Source organism: Neolamprologus multifasciatus, chromosome 16, assembly GCF_963576455.1.
Source record: "Neolamprologus multifasciatus chromosome 16, fNeoMul1.2, whole genome shotgun sequence".
NCBI lineage: Eukaryota > Metazoa > Chordata > Actinopteri > Cichliformes > Cichlidae > Neolamprologus > Neolamprologus multifasciatus.
In genome coordinates, this window is record NC_140454.1 from 16,429,731 (window position 1) to 16,454,014 (window position 24,284).

A 24,284-nucleotide genomic window follows, 5' to 3' on the forward strand; every position below is an offset into this window, starting at 1 on the left:
ATATTGCTAGGTTGATGGATTTTTCTTGTCCATTCCAAATAAGATATAATTAAAAAACAAAACAAAACAAAACAAAACAAAAAGAACGGTATTCCAACAGTAATCTAAAAATGAGATAAATCTGTCATTATAATAATATTATTAAAGGACAAAATTCATTCATTCATCAAATATTATTAAAACTACTGTTTATAATGTGTTTATTTATGAATTCTTTTTTTTAGGATTCAGACACTTTCCCACAAATTTTGCGTGGTTTATTTCCTACATTCAGGTTAAGGTGGTCATATGATGTTGATGATATTGCTTTGATTGCATAATGAAAGATCACAAAAAATAACTTTTATTTATGTATTTAATCTAACATGTTTTTATTTCCTTAAACATGAAGTCAAAAAAATTAAATCAATTATTAATTACCAAAGTTATTTACTTGAGGGTGCTTCATTCTTTTGAGGGAATGATTTTCAATGCTTTCTTAGGTGAAGGCAAGTTGCAGTTACATTTTCTAATACAAGAAAAGGCAAAACAGCCATTTTAAAATATGTTTTATTATCAGTCACTTTAGGAATCTACATGCACTTTAAAAATATTTTGAACAAAAGCTGGACGTCAATTTGAAAAGTAAGAGGGGTGATTTAACTTTTTTCAAAATTGCAAATTCAGACACATTCAAAGTCATTGGATTACTTTACTAGCGTTTAATACCAAACAGTTTAACTAAACCAGCTATTTTGTCAGATGTTTATCTGATTCGAAACAAAAAAGCACACTTTTTAATGTGACGTTAACATGAACTGCTTGGAATAAATCTTTTTGTTGTTGTTTAAAACAAACACAAAAAAACTAAACAATGTAAATGATCTTTAAAAAAATATTTAGTTTTTCTTACACTAACACTAAACACTGATTTACCTCCTAAAACATAAACATAATACTAATGGTATTCTACACAATAATCTCCATGACTGTAATTAATTTCCAACTGATAGCTAGAAATTAGAAACATAATAAAAAAGTGTATTAGAAACTCACATAGAGAAACTTCAGGTCTCATAGGGTGTGCTCATGACATCATCAACAGTGAACTGGGTCCCATAGCTGTAGTGAGAGAAAAAAAAAAAAAAAAAAAAAAAAAAAAAAAATATATATATATATATATGTTCTTAAATCTCAGAAGAAGAAGCATAAGAAGTACGTCATTAGTTTAGCTGTTTAGCTTCATTGACATGTATTCAAAGAGAACTGCATCATTAGTGGCTCATGATGAAATCCTGCCAATAAGAAAGCGGAGCACACACATCAAATTGTCTTGTGTAAACTCTGAGGATTATCTTTCATTGACAAAGGGAGGTTTCAACATATCATACAATGACAGTTTGTCTTTCAGTGGGTTATCTCCTAAGTTACACACCTGAATAAATAATAACCTCCACAGGGAAGTTTGCTTACAACCACCGCTCTGTCACTCATCTGCCTGTGTACATCCTGCTGGAGTAAATTTATGTTATTTTAGAAAACAAAACAGAAATAAAATAAAACGACAGAACTTTGGATCCTTTTGGACTAAATCCAAGAAAACATTAGTTTAAAGGTATGTAAAAGTAGGGCACATTTTTTTTTACCAGCTGGGATGAAGCAGGCAACCATAGGCCATATGGCTGCACAAAGAAATACTTTTCCTTCTTATTCTCATTTAAAATGTCTCGCTTTTAATAAATAATTATCTGAATCTTACAACCAAAGTTTTCATCTGATGTAAAATGTATAGAAATCCATTATTGTATTCAGTAAATATTAAGTCTAGTATATACCCTAGTAAGTTATAGTATTCTTTCCTTTGGGAAGGTACCATCTGTGCAGTCTGCAATTCTGTTGAAGAAAGATGTTGAATCTATTTAATTACTGGAGAAAAATAATAGATTTCTGTGTATTTGTTTTATACATGCATTAAATTAAAATTGGCTTTGTCAATTAAGCATCTTGAGGCGGAGGATGAGGGAGTGATTCCCTTTTTTTTTAAATTTTCTTTTTGTGCTGGGAGTTGGCAACCCTATTAGTTAGGTATATGTAATTATAAATTAGTTTGTTTTATATTTTTGCTAAGTACTGTTTAGAATACCAGAATAGGAAGGATGGTGTAGGTTTAAGTTCATTATAAAGGCTTTATGGCTTTTCCCATAATATAATGGTGGGCCGGTCACTAGTCAAAATGCCTGGGCTGATTTTTTGTCCCAGTCCAGCCCTGGTACTACATTTTTATTTAGTATACACCCATGACTCTCATAAGAATAAGTGGAATGAATGGATGAATGGATAATACAGTCCTACAATCTTCTTTATCAATATTATACAAATGGCCACTTTATTCATTCATTCATTCATTCATTCAGATATTGTTGATTAGTATCTTAAGCATAGTGTATATGTTTGTGTCTATAATTAGCTGATTTTCCATTGATTCACAATATATAATTAATTAATCTTGATCATGAGTGTATCAGAGAAGTCCCTTTCTGAGCTATGCCACTGATATAAAATATATATTTTCAGCTTGGTCTCTCCGAGTCTTATTTTAACCATCCAGCACTGAGGCTGATCCTTAGAAATGAGATTTTGTCGCAATCAATTTTACTTTGACAATCGCCAAGGCAGCAGCCTATTGTGAGAATGAGGACCACAAATGACTTCCTCTTTGCACTCAGAGATACAAAACAGGACTCACCAACTGTAAACATTAAAACCTGCCCATGTAAATGATCCCTAATACGGAAATAAAAAAGTACTGCATGCAAATCTTTCACAAGTCAGCTGATGTGATGTGAAAACAGCAACTCCTCAAAGTGCAAACATTTCATCCAAAGTCCAGTACACTGAGGGTTAAAAAAGCAAACATAATCCAGGATGAAGCATTCATGAGTACATCAGGTAGTTTATTTTAAAAGAAAAGAAAAGAATAAAAAAACAGAATGAGAAATATTGCATTTCACTGTGGTTTTTATTATTTTATTTATTTTAATAGTCTTTTTTTTTCTTTTTTTCGCCTGTCCCGTTTGGTTCTTTTGCCATCAGAATTATTGTCTAAAGGCGAGGAAAGATACCCAACGGATTTACTTTACCAAATTGACCATCACAGCCTTGCCGTAATGGTCTATTTGATTCACCTTTTATTGTTTATTTTATTTATTTTTTATTTTTTTATTTTCACTTGCTAGATACAGGACAGACTTGAATGAGGAAAAGAAAAGGGAGAAAGGAAGAGGGGGAAAAAACAGCGGAGAAGAGGGACGGGGATAAAGGGCAAAAAAAAAAAACCAACTAAATAAGCAGACAAAAAAATACATATATCGATCATCTGGATCACCTGTTGAGAAAGAAAAAAGAAAATAAGCAGAAGAAAATGAGAGCAATACAATAAACAACATCACGATGATATATGGGAACATAACAGTAAATACTAAATATTAAACATTATTGTGCAGCACGTAAGATCAACAGCACACAGTGTGCTTTGAGGTAGGAGCCAAACAGGGTGTCGTTTGTGTGTGTGAGCACCCGTGTGTACACCTGTGAGCATGGACGCGTTTGTTTTTAAAAGGTTCCTTATTATAATAGTTAATAGTCTATCAATGAGGTTCTGAATGATAATGAATAAACCTCTCTTTAAAACTGTTGAGTCATTGTTCATACTTAAGTGAGGGCAAGTTATCACACTTTTCAGTGAAACATCAGAACTTTGTAAAGAAAGTCTTTATTTCACCATTCAGAAACTGGCTGCAGTTCAACTGGAGTACAGCAGGGGGTGCTTGCAAAATACTTCTTAATGAGCAAGAGTGAAGACAACAGAATGGGTGAAATAATTATCAGCTTCAAAACAAAGAAGCACACATTTTATTACCTTAATATGGACTGCTCAAAATGTGTCATTTAGTTTTTTGGGGGTTTTTGCACTGAAGCTGATTTTGCCTATGAGCACACAAACAAATTCTCTTTTGTAAACTTTGAAGATGACCATACATTTACACGAGGAGACGATACCTATTTTGTTAACCCTCCCAGTCCAAAATATGGTGCAAAATATCAAAAGGAAAGTGTTTATTCCATGTTTATTCCAAATTAGGATAGGCCAGGTGTAACAAGTTCAGTTACATCAGTGGTTCCCAAACTTTTATTGCTAGGCCCCCTTTCGTTTTACAAGAAAAATGTTCGCGCCCCTCCGACCCCCTGTCGTGTTTTTAATAAAACATCAGTAGTAGTGAGCAAGCTTCTTTATTTTAACATGGCTCACATCCATGCATGTAAACATGACCCGCCGCTGCTTCTACGACACAGTATATATCATAATTTGGTTTAGACAGCCCTCTAGTGGTGAAGCTGAACTAACCCACATAACTCCTATCAACACATCCCCTTTTCTTTAGATGTTAACTGGTGAACAACACTGTGGAAACATACCTAACATTGCATAGCTTGAATTACATCACAAACAATTGTGACAGTGTAAACTACTGAACACACAATAATGCAGAAATATATATATATATATATATTTAGATTTATATATATATATATATATATATATATATATATATATATATATGCTTAAAGGTTTAGTCTATCAGGTGGCTTGATAGAGCGTGCTGAACTTCTGACAATGGGTGACTGGTCTCTGTGCTCCACACTGTCCTTCACTGTCCTTCACAGGTGTTGTTGGTTCAGGTGGTGTGTTGTTGTCATCACACTGTCCTTCCGATGGTCCTATTGTCTTTTGAGTGTACAGTAAACTCCTCCGATTTCTCCTTAATAACAGTCCATCTTCAGTTTTCACATTGTATGATCTTGGGTTTACCTCCTCCAGTACAGTTGCTCTCTTTGTCCAGTTGTTTGCATCTTCCACTCTGACTGCTTCATTGGGTGCGAGTGGTTTTAGACTTTTTGAGGACTTGTCAAAGTTGACCTTTTGTCTCTTCTGCAACTGTTTCTTTTTGTCTCTCACTTGTTTGTGTTTCCTGGTTGTTGTGTAAGGAAGAGTGGTCCGTAGTTTTCTTCCCATTAATATTTCTGCTGGTGACTTGCCATCCTCCAGTGGTGATGCTCTGTAGCTCAGTAGTGCCAAATAAGGATCTGCCTTACTATCTTGTGCTTTCTTTAGTAACTGTTTCACAACGTGCACACTTTTCTCTGCTTTCCCATTGGACTGTGGATGCAGGGGGCTTGAGGTCACATGTTTAAAGTCATATTCCTGAGCAAATAGTTGGAATTCTCTACAACTATAGCAAGGTCCATTGTCACTATGAACAATCTGTGGTATCCCATGTCTAGCAAATATTGATTTCATGTGTGTTATGACACAAGTAGCTGACATGTTGGACAATAATGCCATCTCTAGATAGTTTGACAAGTAATCAATAACCAGCAGGTAGTTTTTTTCCTCCCAGGTGGAAAATGTCTGTTCCGACTTTCTGCCATGGTTCCTCCGGTATGTCTGTTATGGTCAGAGGCTCTTTTGGTTGTTTGGCCTGGTGTTTGATACACGTATCACAAATTGAAACCATTTTCTCAATGTCTGCATTTATACCTGGGCGATAGACTGCTGTTCTGGCTCTCCGTTTGCATTTCTCTATGCCTAGATGTCCCTCATGCAGTCTTTTCAGGATGTCTCCTCTCAGTGAGTGTGGAATTACTACTATGTTTTGTCTTAGCAGAAGTCCAGCTCTTATGTTGTAGTATGTTTTGCATTCACCTCTTGGCCATTTTCCATTCAACAGTGTTCTAACGCTTTGCAGACTAGAGTCCTTTTGTGTTTCAGCCTTGATCTGATGTGATTTTCTGTCTGACATAGGAAGTGACTCTGCTACCAGGTTTACATGTATATTTACATCCATCTCTGTGAAGCTTTGCTCTTTGTTTGGGGTTGTGGCCCTAGAGAGCGCATCTGCTAACACAATGTGTTTACCTGGTGTGTAGATCAAGTTGAAATCATAGCGCTGAAGCTTCATCATCAATCTTTGAATGCGTGGAGACATTTCACTTAAGTTTTTCTTGATTATGGCTTGTGGTCAGTCTCTGCCACAAATGTTGGCAAACCATAGACATAGGTGTGGAACTTTTCGAATCCAAAAACAAGCCCCAATGTCTCTTTTTCTATTTGGGCCTAGCGAGATTCTGTCTCTGTCATTGCTCTTGAGGCATATGCCACTGGCCTCCAGTGGTCTCCATAAGCCTGCAACAACACTGCGCCGATCCCGGCCTTTGATGCATCTGTTGACACTTTGGTTTTTCCTTTTTGGATCAAAATTTGCCAAAACTGGCTCTGTTGTAAGTGTCTTTTTCAGTTGTTGCCACTCGTTTTCCAGTTCTTTATTCCATCTGAACTCGCAGCTATTGTGTAGAAGCTGTCTCAGGTGCACTGTTTTGGCCGCCAGGCTTGAGATGAATTTTCCAATAAAGTTAACCATTCCTAGGATTCTCAACACACCTTTTTTTTATCTTCAGGACGTGGCATTTCCAGTATAGCTCGTAGTTTTTCCTTGTCCAGCTCGATCCCTTTGGCTGTCAGCTTGTCACCAAGAAAGGTAATGTCACCCATGCCAAACTGACATTTTGCTCTGTTCAGTTTAAGTCCATAACGTTTCACTCTTTCCAAAACCTTTGCTAGTCTCTCATTGTGCTGCTGTAGTGTGGATCCCCACAAAATGATGTCGTCCATATAAACTCTGACTACCTCTATTCCTTCGATCATATGCTCCATGGTCTTGTGGAATATCTCAGGAGCTGAAGAAATTCCAAAAGGCATTCTCAAGAAGCAGTAACGCCCAAATGGCATGTTGAACGTGCAGTATTTTGTACTGTCCTCATGAAGCTTGAGTTGCCAAAATCCTTGAGACGCATCTAGTTTGCTAAAAAATTTTGCACCAGCCATTTCACTTGTTATTTCTTCTCTTGTAGGTATCTGGTAATACTCTCTTTGTATGTTAGCATTTAAGTCTTTCGGATCCATGCAGACTCTAAGAGCGCTGGTTGGTTTTTTAATGCACACCATGGAGTTAACCCATTGAGTAGGTTCTTCAAGTTTTCTTATAACTTCCAGTGCCTCCATCCGCTGTAGTTCCTCTTTAAGCTTGTCTTTAAGAGCAGCTGGAACACGTTGAGGTGCATGAACCACAGGCTGAGCTCCTTCTTTCAGCTTTATCTTGTAGGTGAAGGGTAAGACTCCAAACCCCTTGAATATGTCTGGGTACAGATCCACTATTTCTTTCACACTTTTGGGCTCAGAGCTGTTTACACTGTATACCCGTCTGACTAGGCCGAGTCTCTCACATGCTTTATCTCCCAACAGAGATTCATGTCCCTCCGGCACAATGATAAACATCAGACTGTGATATTTTCATTTTACTTGTACCCTGAGCCTGCATTTACATTTGGTTTTGATTGGTTCTCCATTATATGCTTGGAGTAAACTGTTATTTTGGAATATGTGTGGTTTCGTTTTCATTGCTTTCACATCCAGCTCATTCACCAGATTAGCCTTGGCTCCTGTGTCCAGTTTGAAAGTTACCAGGGCTCCATTCACTGGTAACGTCTCTGTCCATTTGTCCTGCTTCACTGTACTGACTGCAGGTTGGTCCATGGGTGTATTGTGCTGCATTACCATTCCCACAAAAAACGTGTCATTGAGAGCAGTTTCTTCTACTGTGTGTACTCTTTCTTTTTGCTTATTCTTTGAAAAACATTGCTTGGCAAAATGGTTTTGTCCATTGCATTTTTTGCATATTTTACCATAAGCTGGGCATTGTTTCCTTCCATGTTTTATGCCACATATTTTGCACAAGAACGTGTCTTTTGATTCTTTCTGTTCTTTTTTGTACGTGCACCCTGCTTGCCGTGTATTAACTGCAGCTACAGCTGTGCTTTCCGTGTCTGTTTCCCTCAGCGACCCGCTGAAGGTTTTTGCATGTTGTATTGCAAGCTCGCTGGCATGACATACTTTCACAACACTTGCTAGAGTCAGATCCGCCTTTCTCAGAATTCTCTCTCTTATCTTTGTATCTTTTATTCCAAATATGATCTGATCTCTTATCATAGATTCTTGCAGCTGTCCAAAATTGCATGTTCTTGCCTTTAACTTGAGGTCAGTCAGAAACGTATCAAAACTCTATGAAGGTTGTTGTATACGTGACCGAAAGACGTACCTCTCAAATGTTTCATTCTTTTTGGGCGAACAGTGTTCATCAAACTTTCTCACTTCCTAGTCAAACTTTTCTTTGTCTTGTGCAGTTGCGAACACAAACGTGTTATATACTTCCACCGCTTGTGGACCTACTACGGTAGCAGTGCAATCTTCCGTTTATCAGGCTTACTATCTAGGCCGACAGCTTGCAGGTATAGCTTAAACCGCTGTTTAAAAGTTCGCCACTCACAGTCCACATTTCCGTTCCAGTTGACGGCATCTGGCGGCTTAACACTGTCCATGATGACCTGCTTTACTGGTTCACTCCTGGTACCATGTCGTGTTTTTAATAAAACATCAGTAGTAGTGAGCAAGCTTCTTTATTTTAACATGGCTCACATCCATGCATGTAAACATAACCTGCCGCTGCTTCTACGACACAGTATATATCACAATTTGGTTTAGACAGCCCCCTAGTGGTGAAGCTGAACTAACCCACATAACTCCTATCAACACACCCCCCACCCCCGCGCGGGCACGCGCACATGCACAAACACATCCTCCAACCACACACACCCATATTTTGCTCCATTGCAGTTTATTTCACACCTCAACAGAGATGAGCAGTAATCTGATTTTTGTAATCTGATTACTTTTTTCAAGTAACAAGTAAAGTAAGGGATTACTATTGCAAAAACGGTAATTAGATTACCGTTACTTTCCCGTAGGAACACTGTGTTAGTAAAACCGTGATTTTTTTGCGAGAATGTCTCATGACTGTGACGTAAGCGAGTGCGATGTTCGTGACAACAGCTGTGTGCAGATCAACAATGGATAATAAATTGAGTGTGGAGAGAGTATGAGCATGCAGTGTTTAAAGGGTGGAAGTACTGACCTTACTTTGAGTTTGATTCCATAAAAAGTGGCAAAAACATTAGCGTCCGTTGTGCGTGGGAAGAAAACTTCTTTTTACAGCGAAAAAAACCCTAAACAAGCACCGAGTGCGCTACCACGTAATGGGAAATTCACAGAGAAACTCGCGGATTCTTCAACTGACCGCTGCGGCACACCTGCACCAGGGTAAACCTCCGCCTACCCTACTCCTGCTTTACAGGTGAAAATAGAGCAAAAGGACTGCTAGTCTTTGATTTTATTTGTTTTCTGCTGTGTTTTACTTGCATCTATTTGAAAGTGTAAACACAAAAAAAATATTTTATTTTACGTGCTGGAATGTGCAGAAAATAGGTTTAAATGTTAAACTAATTTTTTCAAGTCAGAGAATGTTGCATATAATTAAATTTTTGCTTGATGCATCAAGTTAAAAGATTAAAACTGATAAAACAAGTTTAAAAAAAGAGACTTTTCCATTTGATTACATTTTGTATGATGGATTATGCAGAAAAAGTAGATTTGGGCTGAAAGATCTATCGCTTTATCACCTATTCAGGTTGTAAATCGTGTTTTTAAAAAGTAACTAAGTAACTAAGTAATTAATTACTTTTGAAAATAAGTAATCAGTAAAGTAACAGGATTACTTTTTTGGGGAAGTAATCAGTAATTAGTTACTGATTACTTTTTTCAAGTAACTTTACCAACACTGCACCTCGAACATTTAGTAAACAATTAAGCAAATACAAGTAAACTGCAATAAATTATAAAATAAACTACTAACTCTTTTATGCTAGGTCCACACCTACACGGTTATTTTTGAAAGCGCACCTGTTTCGTTCACACGTAAACGGCGTTTCGAATCACCGAAAACTGAGATTTTTTGCGTTTACGTGTGGACGAGGAATACAGAGTTCGTCACGCAACGTCAAAGGTATGTGCCTTTTTTCACGTCATGAGGTGCGCCACGTTATTGTTTACATGAGATGAATTGCAGAATGGCAGATAGTCAGATTAACAGTATTTTGTCTCCATCTTCAGGTTTTACATGCTATACACACGCAGTTACTGTCCCTCCATTTAGAAAGGCAGAGGCGTCACGGTGTAATTATTTTACGTGTAGTTGTTTTTTTCCTGTGTAATAATGTTCAACATTGCTATCAATGCATTTTTCAAAAAATGCCTCTCTGTGCAAAATTGGTTTAAAAACATAAACAACTGTGGGATACTGTTTGTTCGTGATTTGAACCGAGGGACAAATTGTGGCAGGATCAACCTGTAACTTTACTGTATAAACATATGAGAGGTACATCTCCAAAATGTCAGGAGTAGTTAGTCATTATAAGAAGTGTTTGTGAACTAAAAATCAAGAATGTGGGATACTGTTTGTCAGTGATTTGAACAGCCCAGCGCGTGCTCCCCACGAAGGAAAATCAATTCTGCAGGGGAGACCTACCTTGGCACTTGTGCAGGTGAAACCAAAGGAAAGATATGCTTCACCATATTTTCTAGTCTTTGGCTTAGAACGAAGTTGGTTTTGAAACATATGCAGCGATGCTTCATCTCCTGCTTTGCGTTTGTGTGGGCGCCCCGTGCTAGCAGTGTCCAAGCGTTTTGTTTAGTTTTTTCCCCCTTTTCATACTCCCCCCCCCCCCCCCCCCCCCAAAAAAAAAAGGTTAAAATATCAATACTACAGTCTAAATATCAGGAGAGCAAATCAATATGCTTTCAGATGTGTGGCTACATGTTGGTGACCTTTTCCTGGATTCTGGCTCCACTGACAGTGACTGACTGAGTTACATAATCAAGTATGCAACATGTTGTACAGCTGTGAATTCTCTTGTGGGTAAAGTGTGATAAACCATGCAGATGTGGTTTTACTGCACTTGAAAATTTCTCCTTTAATCGTGTGCATCTGATATTTCCGTTTATAACATGAGTGACTAAATTTCAAGTGGGGAAATCACTTAAATTGTGACAATTTCTTGTTAACCTAATGAATGCATTATTCCCACAAAACATCTTGTTTTATTCCACAAAAGATGAAACACACACGACTTTTGAGTTCAGCAAAACAGCAGCAGACCACTTCCTTTTTGGTGGCTCCTCCTCAGATACAAATAAAGCTCAAAGTGAAGTTCAAGTCTGCTTCTGTCTCAGTCTGATGATCATGATGTTGAAATTAAACCAAGCAGCGCTGCTCTTCACTCAGCTATTAGTGGTGTGGCATGTCTTTGCAGGTACAGAGTATATTTATGTCTTTTATTCCAGATCAAATACAAATATATTTGTAATTATTTTTTTTCCTTTAAACAATAGAGTTTGTTGAAAAAGGACACAGAAATATGATAGTGTTCACAGGAGATTCTGTGACAATGACTTGCAACATATCTGAGACAAATGCAACGCAAATCTCCTGGACCAACAGCAGATCTGTTTTCCAATATTCCATTGTGCTGAATCGCACCTTTTCAAATTTCTCATTTTATAAACTGAAAATAAATCATGAGTTACCCACAGAGATAATTATTTTTAGTGCTCAATCTGAGGATAAAGGACTTTATACATGTAGCATAACTGGTGCAGATGGCCTACAGAGCATTACGTGGAATTTAACTGTGTCTGAGAAGCCCAAAGGTGGGTAGAACAAAAACATTTCCCAATCACTTTTAGTAAAGCTTCAATGACCAATGGAAATTACACCTATGCTGCTTTACAGAATCCATTTCAAAGTATTTTCTATCCATACTGTCAACTGCAATTGGATTTCTTCTATGCGGCATCATGTTGGCTGTTTTCCTCTGCAGGTGAGTAAAACCTTTTTAACTTCATAATGTATAGAAGAATGTAGCTCTTCTTTGTGCTGCTGTACATTTATTGTCAGCCGGGGAGACCGATTTGATCATAAAACTCACATGCCATTTTCTATTGTGTCTCCTTGGAAGATTATTCTTATGTTTACCATACCATTTAGCTTTATTTTGTTTATGTCCAGGTGTTCAAATATCGAAAGGGTGCATCAAATAAGAAAAAAAAAAGAGGGAAATTGGCAATGATTTCTGTGGCTCATATCACAGTGAAGATTTAAATTTAATTGCATATATTACATTGCAAGTTAATGCTAATAAAGAAAATATATGCTGCATTGCAGATTAATCCAGATTCATAAAGTCTAAATGAACTGATATCTTTCGATTCAGTTCAATAACAAAATCATTACATTCGTTTTCACAGGCCGAATGCTCACACCAGACCAAGAATTCACTGAGCTCAGAAGGTTATTTTATTACTAAATTTAATCTTTTATTTCATAACCAGTTGAATTATTAGTGTCATTAGTTATTAGTTTACAAAATAATCAAAGGTTTCAGTAAACCTAAATGCTTTTTTTGACAATTAAAGAAAGAAAATGTAATTGCATAGTTTGGTTGGTATTTTTGTAAGTACTGCAAACTAGTTCTAAGTTTGACAGGTGTACCCAGCATGTTCATGGCTTTTTTCTCTATAGGGTCGGCGGTGCAAAGAGGAAATGGCACTAGCATAAAAATAGTTAGATGCAGTTTTAATACACTGACTCTGAAGCCATTTTTATTTCGTGGTAACCTGCTTGTTTTCACTCTACAACCACAAAAGTACACCAATGTATTATTTTAAGGCTTAAGACTTTCATACTTAAACCTAACAACTTTTGGCCATCATATTTTAAAATACCAAAAAACAAAACAAAAAAATGCAACAAAAAAACTCTCTTGGAGTAATTTTGGTAAGTTGGTCATTCCTGGGAAACTTCACCAATGTTCCAAGTTTTCTCCATTTGCATGTAATGGCTCTCACAGTGGTTCACTGAAGTCCAAAGCCTGAGAAATGGCTTTGTAACATTTCCAGACTGAAAGATGTCAGTTATTTTGTTTATTTTTTGACAGACCAGTGTTAACCAGTGATGCTAGCATTGGTTATCGTGCAAATGTACTGTTTATAAGGGGAAACCTGCAATCAGCTCAGACTGAAGAAGTTACTTGGATGAGTGATGAAATGTTTGTCCCAATGAAAACACTAGATCCAGAAGAACAGGATCAACTTTCTGGGATTTCCTTACCCGGATAATTGAGCATGCATCAAGACCTTTCAGAATATCACAAAATTAAACCCTATTACTGCAGTAACCAAAATACAAAACAAAACTAGAAAAACTGACAAACAGTAATCATACTGTATTTGCAACTATTTAAATCCACTACCTTTATAGACACGCATTTTTTTTTCACATTTTCATGCTGGTGCGTGTAATTAAAACCATGGTTTCATACATTACATCTATAATTCATTCCTCTACTTAAATATCAAAATACAATTATAAATAATTGTCATTATCACTATTAGCAATTTTAAAGAGACTGGTGTCTTGTTTTTCTTATACATTGTAATAAGTACAGTGCCTTTACTAACCAGCTCTCATAGAATAAAGTACTGAAGCACCTGCTGGACAGCATTAATATGGTCACTGCTTTTTCTCTGCAGAAAATTTATGGTGAGGACACTGAATCAGGATCCAGTCGAGGATCAATTTCCTCCTCAGTCAGAAGAGGTCATAAGATCTTTATTATCTTTAGCATTCTTACATCTCTGCCTTAATTCCTATCTTAGAATCTCCCCTAATATTTATTTGTATTTTTTTGTCTTTGTATGTGGGTCTCTCTTAACCACAGGGTACCACTGCTCATTTGAAAAATAACACATGGAGGAGTCAATATACAGAGTTGCAGAATTCAATCTATGGTCACTTCTAAGCTGACGAGACATCCAGATATACAGTTACACCGATCAGAACACAATCAGGGTGAGGACAACACTGCTACTGTCGCCTCTTCAGCTCAAGGACACAGCTCTGGCTTCGAGCATGGCAGTTTCAATCATTCACATCCCTGTTTTTAGAATAAGCAGGCAATGAGAAGAAAGTTTGCATTATGGGAAGAGGGACAAACATGTTGTTTCAGGGTCAGGATGAAATGCAACGCCCAGTATTAGATAAAATCTCTGAAACTGTAAATCAGACTTAGTGGAGTGGAGCCAAAGTATAGAGGTATGGAGCAGGAAATTAGCAATAGTAGGTGGCTTTACCACTTGCTTGAATTTGACTGAATGTTTTTTTTTGTTTGTTTTGTTTTTTGTTTGGCTGCACTATGACGTCAAACAAAGTTATTGCCATTGCAAGAAAGTATTCTTAAATCAATGGTTTACTTGGAGCTTTGTCCACTGAGGTTTTGTGAGGGAATATCACAGAATGGACAACTCCAATTAGGTTAGCTTTTAAATGTGTATAAAATCAGATGGTTATAATTTCTTCATTAATGCTACATTCCTCCAAGGCTTTATTACATCCCATCAGGGTATTTATGTTATCTAGTCAGCTTTAATTCAGATCATGTTATTCAGTACAGATTGCTTTGAATTGATTTAAAATATCTTGTAATTTAAAGTGAGACCTAAACTCATTAACACAAACCACTGACCCATCTGGCCATATGGCATTCATTGAGTCACAAGACCCTATTAGTACCATATATAGTATACTGCAGTATAAACAACAGTGAAGATATGCCACATCTTGTGCCCCTATCCCAATTCTTCTAAAATACATTGCTACCATCAAATTCAAAATGAGTTTTTTTAAATTGTTTTTTAAATGAAAAAGTAAAATATTCATTTAAACACTTGCTGCATTTTTCATTTTCTATTGTCAATAAAATCTGAGTTTATGAGATGTGGAAATTATTGCATCCTGTTTTTATTTACAATTTAAATAGCATCACAACAGCATTAGAACATAGTTTGTAGAATAAAGTTTAGTGTTATTCATAAACAATGTGAAATAGAAAGTGCTGCATGGTCACCTTTGCAGAAAGAGCCGGACCAGGTGCCTGAACAAGGACATTTACAACAACAGGACCTTGACTTGTGTCCAGTATCATGTGCATCATGTTCAGCTTGGAGGAAAGGTTAGAATAACTTTGTATTATTATGATTCTCATTTCTCACTGTGTTTTCAGTCATGTATTCACTTTACAGCCTTTCTGTTTTTTCCCCCTTGCGTTTGCTTTCCATGCTCATTTTTAGTTTCTATAAAGTTATCTACATTTACAATCCATAGTTGGTGTCTTTGTGTGCATGGCATGCGTTGACATAGTGCATTTACAGAAGACTAAAGAGTGGACTTAATCTTATAATTCTGATTGCTGTCTAAATTGTGGTTTGCTATCTGATGATGATGATAATAAAATATATAATGAGTAACTTTTTTCAGTCATGTCCTCTCTTCACAGCTTTACTAGTCACAGTTCAACTTTTAACTATTTAAATTTTCAGCTTTTTCCTTTTAAACAAACAAACAAACAAACAAACCAAAAACACTGCAAACCACAACACAATTAAATATAAATTAAAACATGAAAAAAAAATAAGATGCACATTCTCTGACATATAGGCCTGCATGAATAAACTTTCTGAATCCTCTATCATCTGCAACTGAAAGTAGTTGTGGATGATTACTATACCTTTCTAATGTGAAGTTGTTGTTACTGGCTTTCTTTCTCTCTCTCTCCCTCCCGCTCTGTTCCTGTGCTACTGCCAGTGTAACTACTGCCCCTCCCCCCTCTGCCCAGCGCAAACCACAAGGCTTGCATGCGGAGTGAAGCAGAAAAAAGTGCGAGAGAGAAGGTGAGAGAAAGAAAAAAAAACCCACTCCTCGCGATAAGGAGCCGGCTTGCGTAGTTCACGTCAAAGATTCGGCTCTAAGAGCCATTTCGTTCGCTACCGACACATCACTAGTGTCTTAAAGAAGTATCCACACGCCATGACCAAGGGGGGGGGGGGGGGGGGGGGTCATACCCCGTATATATGGAATAGGGTGTGGAGAGATAGTCTCAATATGCTAGAGAAGCTCCTCTCTTGCTTGCTGGCACCATATCTGTCAATATAATGATCTGTGGTTCTCACAATCAAAACACTCCACAAATCCCACGAATGATTGAGTTCCTTATAAACCGCTGAATCAGATACCAAAATGAGCTTCGGACGTCACAGATCACGTGACTCTGGGCAAACGAATCAAGTCTCGACACAGTGCTTCTGAAGGGGGGGGGGTTGGCACACGTGCCAGAACGTCAGCTTCAAGCACTTCATCGGTACTGGTTTACACATGAAATAATAAAAACCTTCCAGAGTTTTCTCTGTAATCCTTGCACTCAGAAAATAGTGTTACTAATTTCTTTTAAACCTCATTGGACCGTTGTGTGTGACCATGACATGTGTAAAAAATTATCATTGTTATTATTATTATTTTCTGTTTTTCTTTCTAAGGACTTGGGACATGTACCAAAGGGAAAAAAAGTTATTGTAAGAGCATCACTACTGAATCTCTAAATTGTAGTTTACTATCTGATAATACTATAACAATATATTCATTGCGTTCTTTGACTCATCAGATTCTGTGTCCTGATCAGAAGGAGTTTCACATACATGGCTGCTGTAACAGTTTTTGACAAACTCAGGTTCCATTAACATTAAACTTCCAGTCAACAGCTCTCGACGAAACTTTCACAGCCATCAGTTTCTATATCTACAGATAAATTCTGAAGATTCGGAATTTTATTTATTTTTCTTTTACCATCAAGATGATCTCTTTTGTACAAATCAGCTCCATGATACAAGGTTCACCTCTTCTCTATGATGAAATAATGACATTTAAACAGGTGTATAAGCTACTGAAAGGTTTCACAACTTTGTGTCTGTCATTTTTCTGTAAATGCATGACCTGTTTTCTTTTTTATTGTTAATATTACAGCTGACTTTTTATTCAAAATCACCATCAAATGTAGCTGGTAATACTGGCATCCCATAGGTCTGGAGGTGGAGTTGATCCTACCACTTCCTCATTGCTAATTTGTTTCTATTGTTATAAGTTGTACCAGTAATATTAACACATAGGAACAGGTAACAGATGTGCTACCTGACATGGGAACAGTAGCAAAGATTTCTCTATGGACTATATAGATAACCTATACCAAGAATATCTGGACAAAAACAAATGGCTCTAAAGATATTGAAACATGTCATGTAGGAATTTCATTTTGCAATACCAAAGTTAAAAATAACTGAACTGCAATGGACGTCAGAATAACTGTAATAATAATGGAACTAAAGTACACCTAAATTAGTTTGAGGCAGTGTAGTGAGAAAAATGTTGAGAAAGGGAAACCGTAACGGAATTTATATAGTGAGGTGGACACAGAGGACCTTACACACTCCAGCCTTCTGTAGCTAAGTAAGTTTCGATGCAAAGTGTTAACAGTGGTGGCACAACAGCACTTGGATGAATTCTGGATACAATTTAGTGTTGAAACATATTTTAAAAAAATCAAAAAGTACTTTAGTCTTTATGAAATCTTTATGATGTTCCATCACTTGGTGCAGTCTTGTATCACTACTATAGAGGACTAGGTGGCAGTAATACACTTTATGTTGGTTGGGATGCTGTTTGGTTTATATGCAATGTGAAGATGTGAGGAGTTGGGAACAGAGTTGACGTTGTTAAACATTGAGAATCTAAAGAAGTACATTCCTTTGGTCATGGCTGTGAAAATTCCTGTCAAAAAATTAAAGCTGGTTAGATTTCACAGGTTTTCATGACTTTCTCTTTCTCCATGCAACACTTTCTCTGTTACAGAGATAATACCTGTTGAAGGATTGTAGCCACTGCCTGTGTTGGAGAAAATGTTCTTGTACCGCAGTGGAGTAGGACTGTCAAAAGGGCCAGTATTTCCAAAGCCAGAATCAAGGAGGGCTACAGAAAAGGCTACCTGAGGAATGCCTGAAAGCAACAAATTTAATAAGAATTTTCAGAACAAAATTACATTTCAATCTAACAAATAATCAAACCAGGTTGACTCATGTTACCTCCAATACGTTTCTGCAGATCCATGACTTCTTTTTCAGTTTTTTTAAGGTTGATCTCTAGAAGCGTTATTTTATCCGCAATGTTTGTGACTTTCTTTCCCACAGCTCCCAGGTCTTGAGTTATACGAGTGAAAGAGCAGACATCACAAATTTAGTCACAATCGCTTTTAATTTGAGAATCACAAAGACAGCTGCCGATTGCCAGAATGAGGACTGCAAATGACTTCATCTTTGCACTTTTGTGCTCTGCTTCTCTGTTCAGAAGTCCTTGACTTTTATCTCTTCAGAGATGCAAAACAGGATGTGGCCAACTGTAAACATCAAAACAAGTTTTACTGGTCAGATCATTAAATACATCAAATATTAGCTTGAACATCCTGGCCACTGATGTCAAAACACAAACTCCTCACAGCGCAATCATTCCATCCAATGTTCAGCACACTGAAACATAGAGGCAAGGGAAAGAGCTGTAGGACACAGATTAGTGAGTGACAAAGCCATAATCCAGGACAAAACAAGAAGCATCCATTAGTACAAAGAAACAAACAAATATAAAAAGAAGTTATAAATGATATATAAATAAATCCCTCTTTAAAATCTTGTAATCATTCTACTGCACTTTTAAAAATAAGTTCAAGTTTATTCACTTGAGGTTACTTAATTTTTTTTGAGAGAATGAATATTAATACTTTCTTAAGTGAAGGCAAGTTACAGTCACATTTTCCAGTGCAATACAGGTAAAGAAGGAAAAGCCATTTTAAGATATTTTAGTTTCAGTCACTTATGAATCTACATTCATCTTTAAACTATTTTGAACAAAAGCTGGACATCAATTTGAAAAGATGGTAATAGTTTTTTTTTTGTTTATTTTGTTTTTAATCTTTGCTATCAGTGATCTAACTTTTTTTCAAAATTGCAAACACATGTTGTGTCAGACACATTTGAAGTCACTGGATTACTTTACTAGTGCACTGTTAAAAAAAACATCCTAAAACAACGCTAATATTCCGGCAGCTGGGGCGCCAAAATACGACCGCGAAATAACAGAAAATAACTCCCCATAAAAATACGGTTATTTCCAGTAATGAAAATACAATTAGTTGCGCTGATTTGACATGGGATCTCGCCTTTTTCAAGTGCCGCTAAACATTAAATTAGGAACATGTTAATGTGATTAAACAATGAAATCATCTATAAATAGGGAAAAAAACATCTTAAAAAAACCCTGTAATATTCCGGCAGCTGGGGCGCCAAAATACGACCGTAAAATAACAGAAAATAACTGTCCCATAAAAATACGGTCATTTTCAGTAATGAAAATAGAGTTTGTTGCGCTAATTTTACATAGGATTCTGCCTTTTCCAAGTGCTTTTAGACATTAAATTAGGAACATTTTAACGTGATCAAACAATGAAATTACCTATAAACAAGGTCAATGAATGTGGCAATATGAATCATAATACGTAAATGTACAGAAATATACAGTTAACAGTTGGTTTAAATAATAATGGATTGCACGTCCTGGGACAGACTGACAGAGGCTAGGCTGCCATATCGCACCATCAGCCCCTCTGGCCATCGCCAGTAGGTGAAGTGTCTTGACCACGGACACAACGACGGAGAGTGTCCGAGCCGGGGCTCGAACCGGCAACCTTCTGATCACAAGGCGAACTGCCAACTCTTGAGCCATGATCGCCCTAACTAGCATTGATAACGATACTTATGTGATGTAACACAAGCTTATAGGGATCATGTTATATGCTTTTCCATGGCATTACATTTGAATTCAACAGTTCGATCTTTCAAATAACGGACAGATATTTGTGAAATCATGATACGTTTGTGAATGTATTTTAACAATCTAAATATGCATATGTACAGACAGATACATTTAATAATCATGAAAATTATGTTTCATTACATTACAGTGATTTAACGTTAATTTACATTTGAAATGTGAAGTCAAAGTCTATTTACGTAACTTTAATGATATTCTAGAAGAACAGAACATTACTGTAAAATGCACAGTAAAATACCTTCATATTAGGATTTTTTCCTACGGTCGCAACCATACCCGCGACCTGGTTGTTGTTAGTTCACATTCATTGGCCGATGCTTAGCGTCATGTTATTAGTGATGGGTTAGAGCCGAATCTTTGAAGTGAACGACGCGAGCCGGCTCCTTATTGGGAGCCGTGAGGTTTTTTTTCTTTCTCTCGCCCTTTTTTCCGCTAAACTCCGCATGCGCGGCCTGTACTTTGCGCTGGGCAGAGGGGGGAGGGGCGTTAGTTACACTTGCAGTAGCACAGGAACAGAGCCAGAGAGAAAGAGAGCGAGGGACAACAATGTCACATTAGAAAGGTATAGTAATCATCCACTATTTTCAGTTGCAGATGATAAAGGATTCAGAAATCATGCAGGCCCATATCACAGAGAATGTGCATCTTCTTTTTGTTTTAATATTTTAATTTATATTTAATTGTGTTGTGGTTTGCAGTGTTTTGTGTTGTTTCACGTTAAATTTGTTTAAAAGGAAAAAGCTGAAAATTTAAATAGTTAAAAATTTAAAATGTAAATAGTTGTTTTTTGTATTATATGATTTATTTATTACATTTTATGTGGAGTGAATAAATAAAGTATATTTATGGTGGCCGTTAGAGACAAAGCACGTACAAACTCCAAAATGCGTAAAAACTCCAAAACACGTAAAAACTCAGAAGCACGTACAAACTCAGAATCACATACAAAAGACAACAGAAGTGCTCCAGGATGCTGGGCGCAGTGTTGAGCTTTTGTTTCCTAGTGGCTACACAAGCCAGGAAGTATCAACAACCGGATTTGGTGTGTGGTAGTAACAGGTAAATGAACTTTTTTTTTTAATTATTTGAATAAATATGAGTGCTTGTCTATAAATACACAAACAATACACACATGCTTTCAATTGTGTAATTTAAGTGATCTGGGTAGCTCTGTTTTGGAAGTTCAGTAAATGCCAGAAATGTGTTTTGGAGTTTGTACGTGCTTTGTCTCTAGGGGCCATATATAAACATATATAAATAAAACCACTTTTTTTAACATTAGTAATTCCTTTTCTGCATAATTTTATATTATTGTAAATGATTAAATAATTAAAGCAACAAAACAACCTGAAGAGCCGGTTCGGAGCCAAAAGAGCCGGTTCGGAGCCGAAAGAGCCGGCTCTTTTTAGTGAGCCGAGCCAAAAGAGCCGGATCTCTAAAAAGAGCCGGAAATCCCATCACTACATGTTATTATGTGTCCCAACATCCAATGGCATGTCACATTGTTTTCATGGCCACACCCTCACCCCAGCTGCAGAGGCCTATTTCTGTTCTGAGATTTATATTAATTGCAATTCCTAACTCTACATTTCTTGTTCAAAATTTATAATTAGCACAGTGTGGCCGTGCAATGTTTTACATTGCGGCATGCAAAGGAATCTTAACAAAGCAGCTCACAGACAGAGATTGAGCTTGTCATCCAACCCCAAGCTGGTAGGGGGAACTCTTTATTAAAACACTTGCTGGTGCTACGATGTGCCTCAAGGTTCAACAACAGCACAACAGAAGTCACTGATGGTACAGCACTCCCTCTACAAAACAAGAACTGTCAGTGACTCTGCACCACGGCATAAACACAACATTCAAGATAACAGTTAAAAGTAATGTAACCATAAACAATAAAACAAGAACATCTAAGCAGCACATGTCCCAAGGCATGATGGGAGAGAACTAGCTGTTCCCCCAACACGCCACAATATGTTTTTTTTTTGTTTTTATTCCTATTAATTATATTTTCACTTGTTACCTCTTAATTATTGAATCAGACCTAGGTGACATGAAATTTTCAGCAAAATTATAATTCAAATACTCCTTTAATTATTGATTATTCTCATTATGCGCCCCCTGGTGAGGTCTTCATTGGATCCGCTGCAGTTTGCTTACCAGCCTGGCATTGGGGTGGAGGACGCCATCATCTACCTCCTGCACCGAGCTCTGACTCACTTGGAGAAGCCTGGAAGTACTGTGAGGATCATGTTCTTTGATTTCTCCAGTGCTTTTAACACCATCCAGCCACGACTTCTGAGAGACAAGCTGGAGCTATCAGGAGTGGACCACCACATGTCCCAGTGGATACTGGACTACCTCACAGAATGTCCACAGTATGTGAGGTCACAGGGCTGTGTCTCTGACACGCTGGTCTGCAGTATGGGGGCCCCACAGGGAACTGTGCTGGCACCGTTCCTCTTCACCCTCTACACTGCAGACTTCTCCATCAACTCCCCACGTTGCCACCTACAGAAGTTCTCTGACGACTCTGCCATAGTCGGCCTCATCACAGGTGAGGACGACTCAGAGTACAGACAGTGGACTCTGGACTTTGTTGACTGGTGTCAGCAGAACCACCTGCTGATCAACGCCAGGAAAACGAAGGAGTTGGTGGTGGACTTCCGGAGACGCAGACCCACCACACTGACACCGGTGAACATCCAGGGAGTGGACATTGAGATAGTGGACTCTTATAGGTACCTGGGTGTTCACCTGAATAATAAACTGGACTGGAGCCACAACACTGATGCTCTTTACAGGAAGGGTCAGAGAAGACTCTACCTGCTGAGGCAGCTGAGGTCATTTGGAGTCCAGGGAGCGCTTTTAAAGACCTTCTATGACTCTGTGGTGGCATCTGTCATTTTTTACAGTGTAGTATGTTGGAGCAGCAGTTTATCGGCAGCTGAGAGGAAGAGGTTGGATAAACTCATCAGGAAGGCCAGCTCTGTTCTGGGATGCACCCTGGACCCAGTACAGGTGGTGGGAGACAGAAGGACTCTGGCCAAAATAACATCTCTGATGGACAGAGTCTCCCACCCCATGCATGTAGATGTTGCTGAACTGCAGCGCTCCTTCAGTGACAGACTGCTGCATCCTAGATGCATGAAGGAGCGTTTCCGCAGGTCCTTCCTCCCTGCAGCTGTCAGACTGTACAATCAGAACTGCTCCCAACAAACATAGATGTTTACATCAATGCTGTAACTGCAATAAGTTAGTTAATTAACCAATTCACACTACAACCTGGTTTGCCTCTTACCTGTAATTATTTTTATTTAATTTAATAACTGTACAGTACTCTCTGTTTATAGTAACCATTGTCCTTAATGTTAATATGTAAGAAAAATTGTGTATGTTTCTGTTCTGTGTCCCGTGTACTGTTTGTAGTATATTTGTCTTTTTGGCTGCTGTTACAACCAAATTTCCCCTTGTGGGACAATTAAAGGATTATTCTATTCTTCTATTCTATTCTATTAATTTCCGATCATTTTATATATTTTCCATAGTATTACATTTGAATTTAACAGATCATTCTCTCACATAACAGACAAATATTCGTGAAATTATGATACATTTCTGGATGTATTTTTACAATCTAAATATGCATATGTACAAAAAAATATATTTAAAAAAACAAGTAAATTGTGTTTTACTATATTTACAGAGCTGTTACGTTATTTTACCTTTGACATGTAAGATCACAGTCTACTTATGTAAATTTAATGATATCCTAGAAAGACAGTACAAAACTGTAAAATATACAGTAAGATACTTTGACATTACTATTTTTTGGAACAGTGTGTCTGCTACCAAATAGTTTAACTAAACCAGCCATTTTGCACAGAAATTGGCTGCAGTTATGCTGGGTGTGAAACAGGGGGGAGTGCTTACTAGATACTTCTCAATGGTTAAGAGTGAATGGATCAAAATAAGTATTTTTTTTGGTTTGTTTAAAAAACCCCTATTGAAAGAAAGAAATGAAATGGCAGGAATGCCAGAGGAGCAAAACACCAGCCCGAGACTGCAAGGCCAGACTGACCAACCAACCTTTGTGCTGCCTGGATTGATTACAAGAAGGCCCATGACTTCATGCCCCACACCTGGATCCTGGAATGCCTAGAACTGTACAAGATCAACAGGATCCTAAAAGCCTTCATCAGGAACTCAATGGGGGATGTGGTGCACAACACTAGAAGCCAACTTCAAGCTAATAGGAAAAGTCAGTATGAACCACACCATCAGGATCTACAGTAAGGACAATCGGAATGTCGTTCAGATTGGAGAAGTGTAGTTGAATGGTAATGTAGAGAAGGAAGGTAGTCAGAACTGAGGGGATTGCACTACCAGAAGGCAACATTGCTTTTGTGTGTTCCTCACCTGACTGCACGCTACTGTACATACCAGTTGGATTCAATCTGAAAAAGGGAAAAG

At 37.5% G+C, this 24,284-nt stretch overlaps 1 protein-coding gene across 1 annotated transcript; it reads right to left on the bottom strand.

Annotated features, from left to right (window-relative positions):
• Positions 1-17,535: 17,535 nt before the first annotated feature.
• Positions 17,536-18,279, bottom strand: LOC146500558 (uncharacterized). Its single transcript, XM_085136694.1, has 3 exons — positions 18,011-18,279; positions 17,790-17,924; positions 17,536-17,699 (listed from the first exon to the last, which is right to left on the bottom strand). The coding sequence occupies exons 1-3, from the start codon at positions 18,033-18,035 to the stop codon at positions 17,551-17,553; spliced, it is 309 nt and encodes a 102-aa protein (XP_084992820.1). The 5' UTR covers positions 18,036-18,279; the 3' UTR covers positions 17,536-17,550.
• Positions 18,280-24,284: the final 6,005 nt, after the last annotated feature.

Bases quoted from the DNA above. Each gene is read 5' to 3' on its own strand.
- LOC146500558 (XM_085136694.1), bottom strand. From the start codon at position 18,035: ATGGATCTGCAGAAACGTATTGGAG. The intron at 17,925-18,010 runs GTAACATGAGTC...TGTTGCTTTCAG, and splicing joins TCTGCAGAAACGTATTGGAG to GCATTCCTCAGGTAGCCTTT. The intron at 17,700-17,789 runs GTATTATCTCTG...ATTTTTTGACAG, and splicing joins TGGCTACAATCCTTCAACAG to GAATTTTCACAGCCATGACC.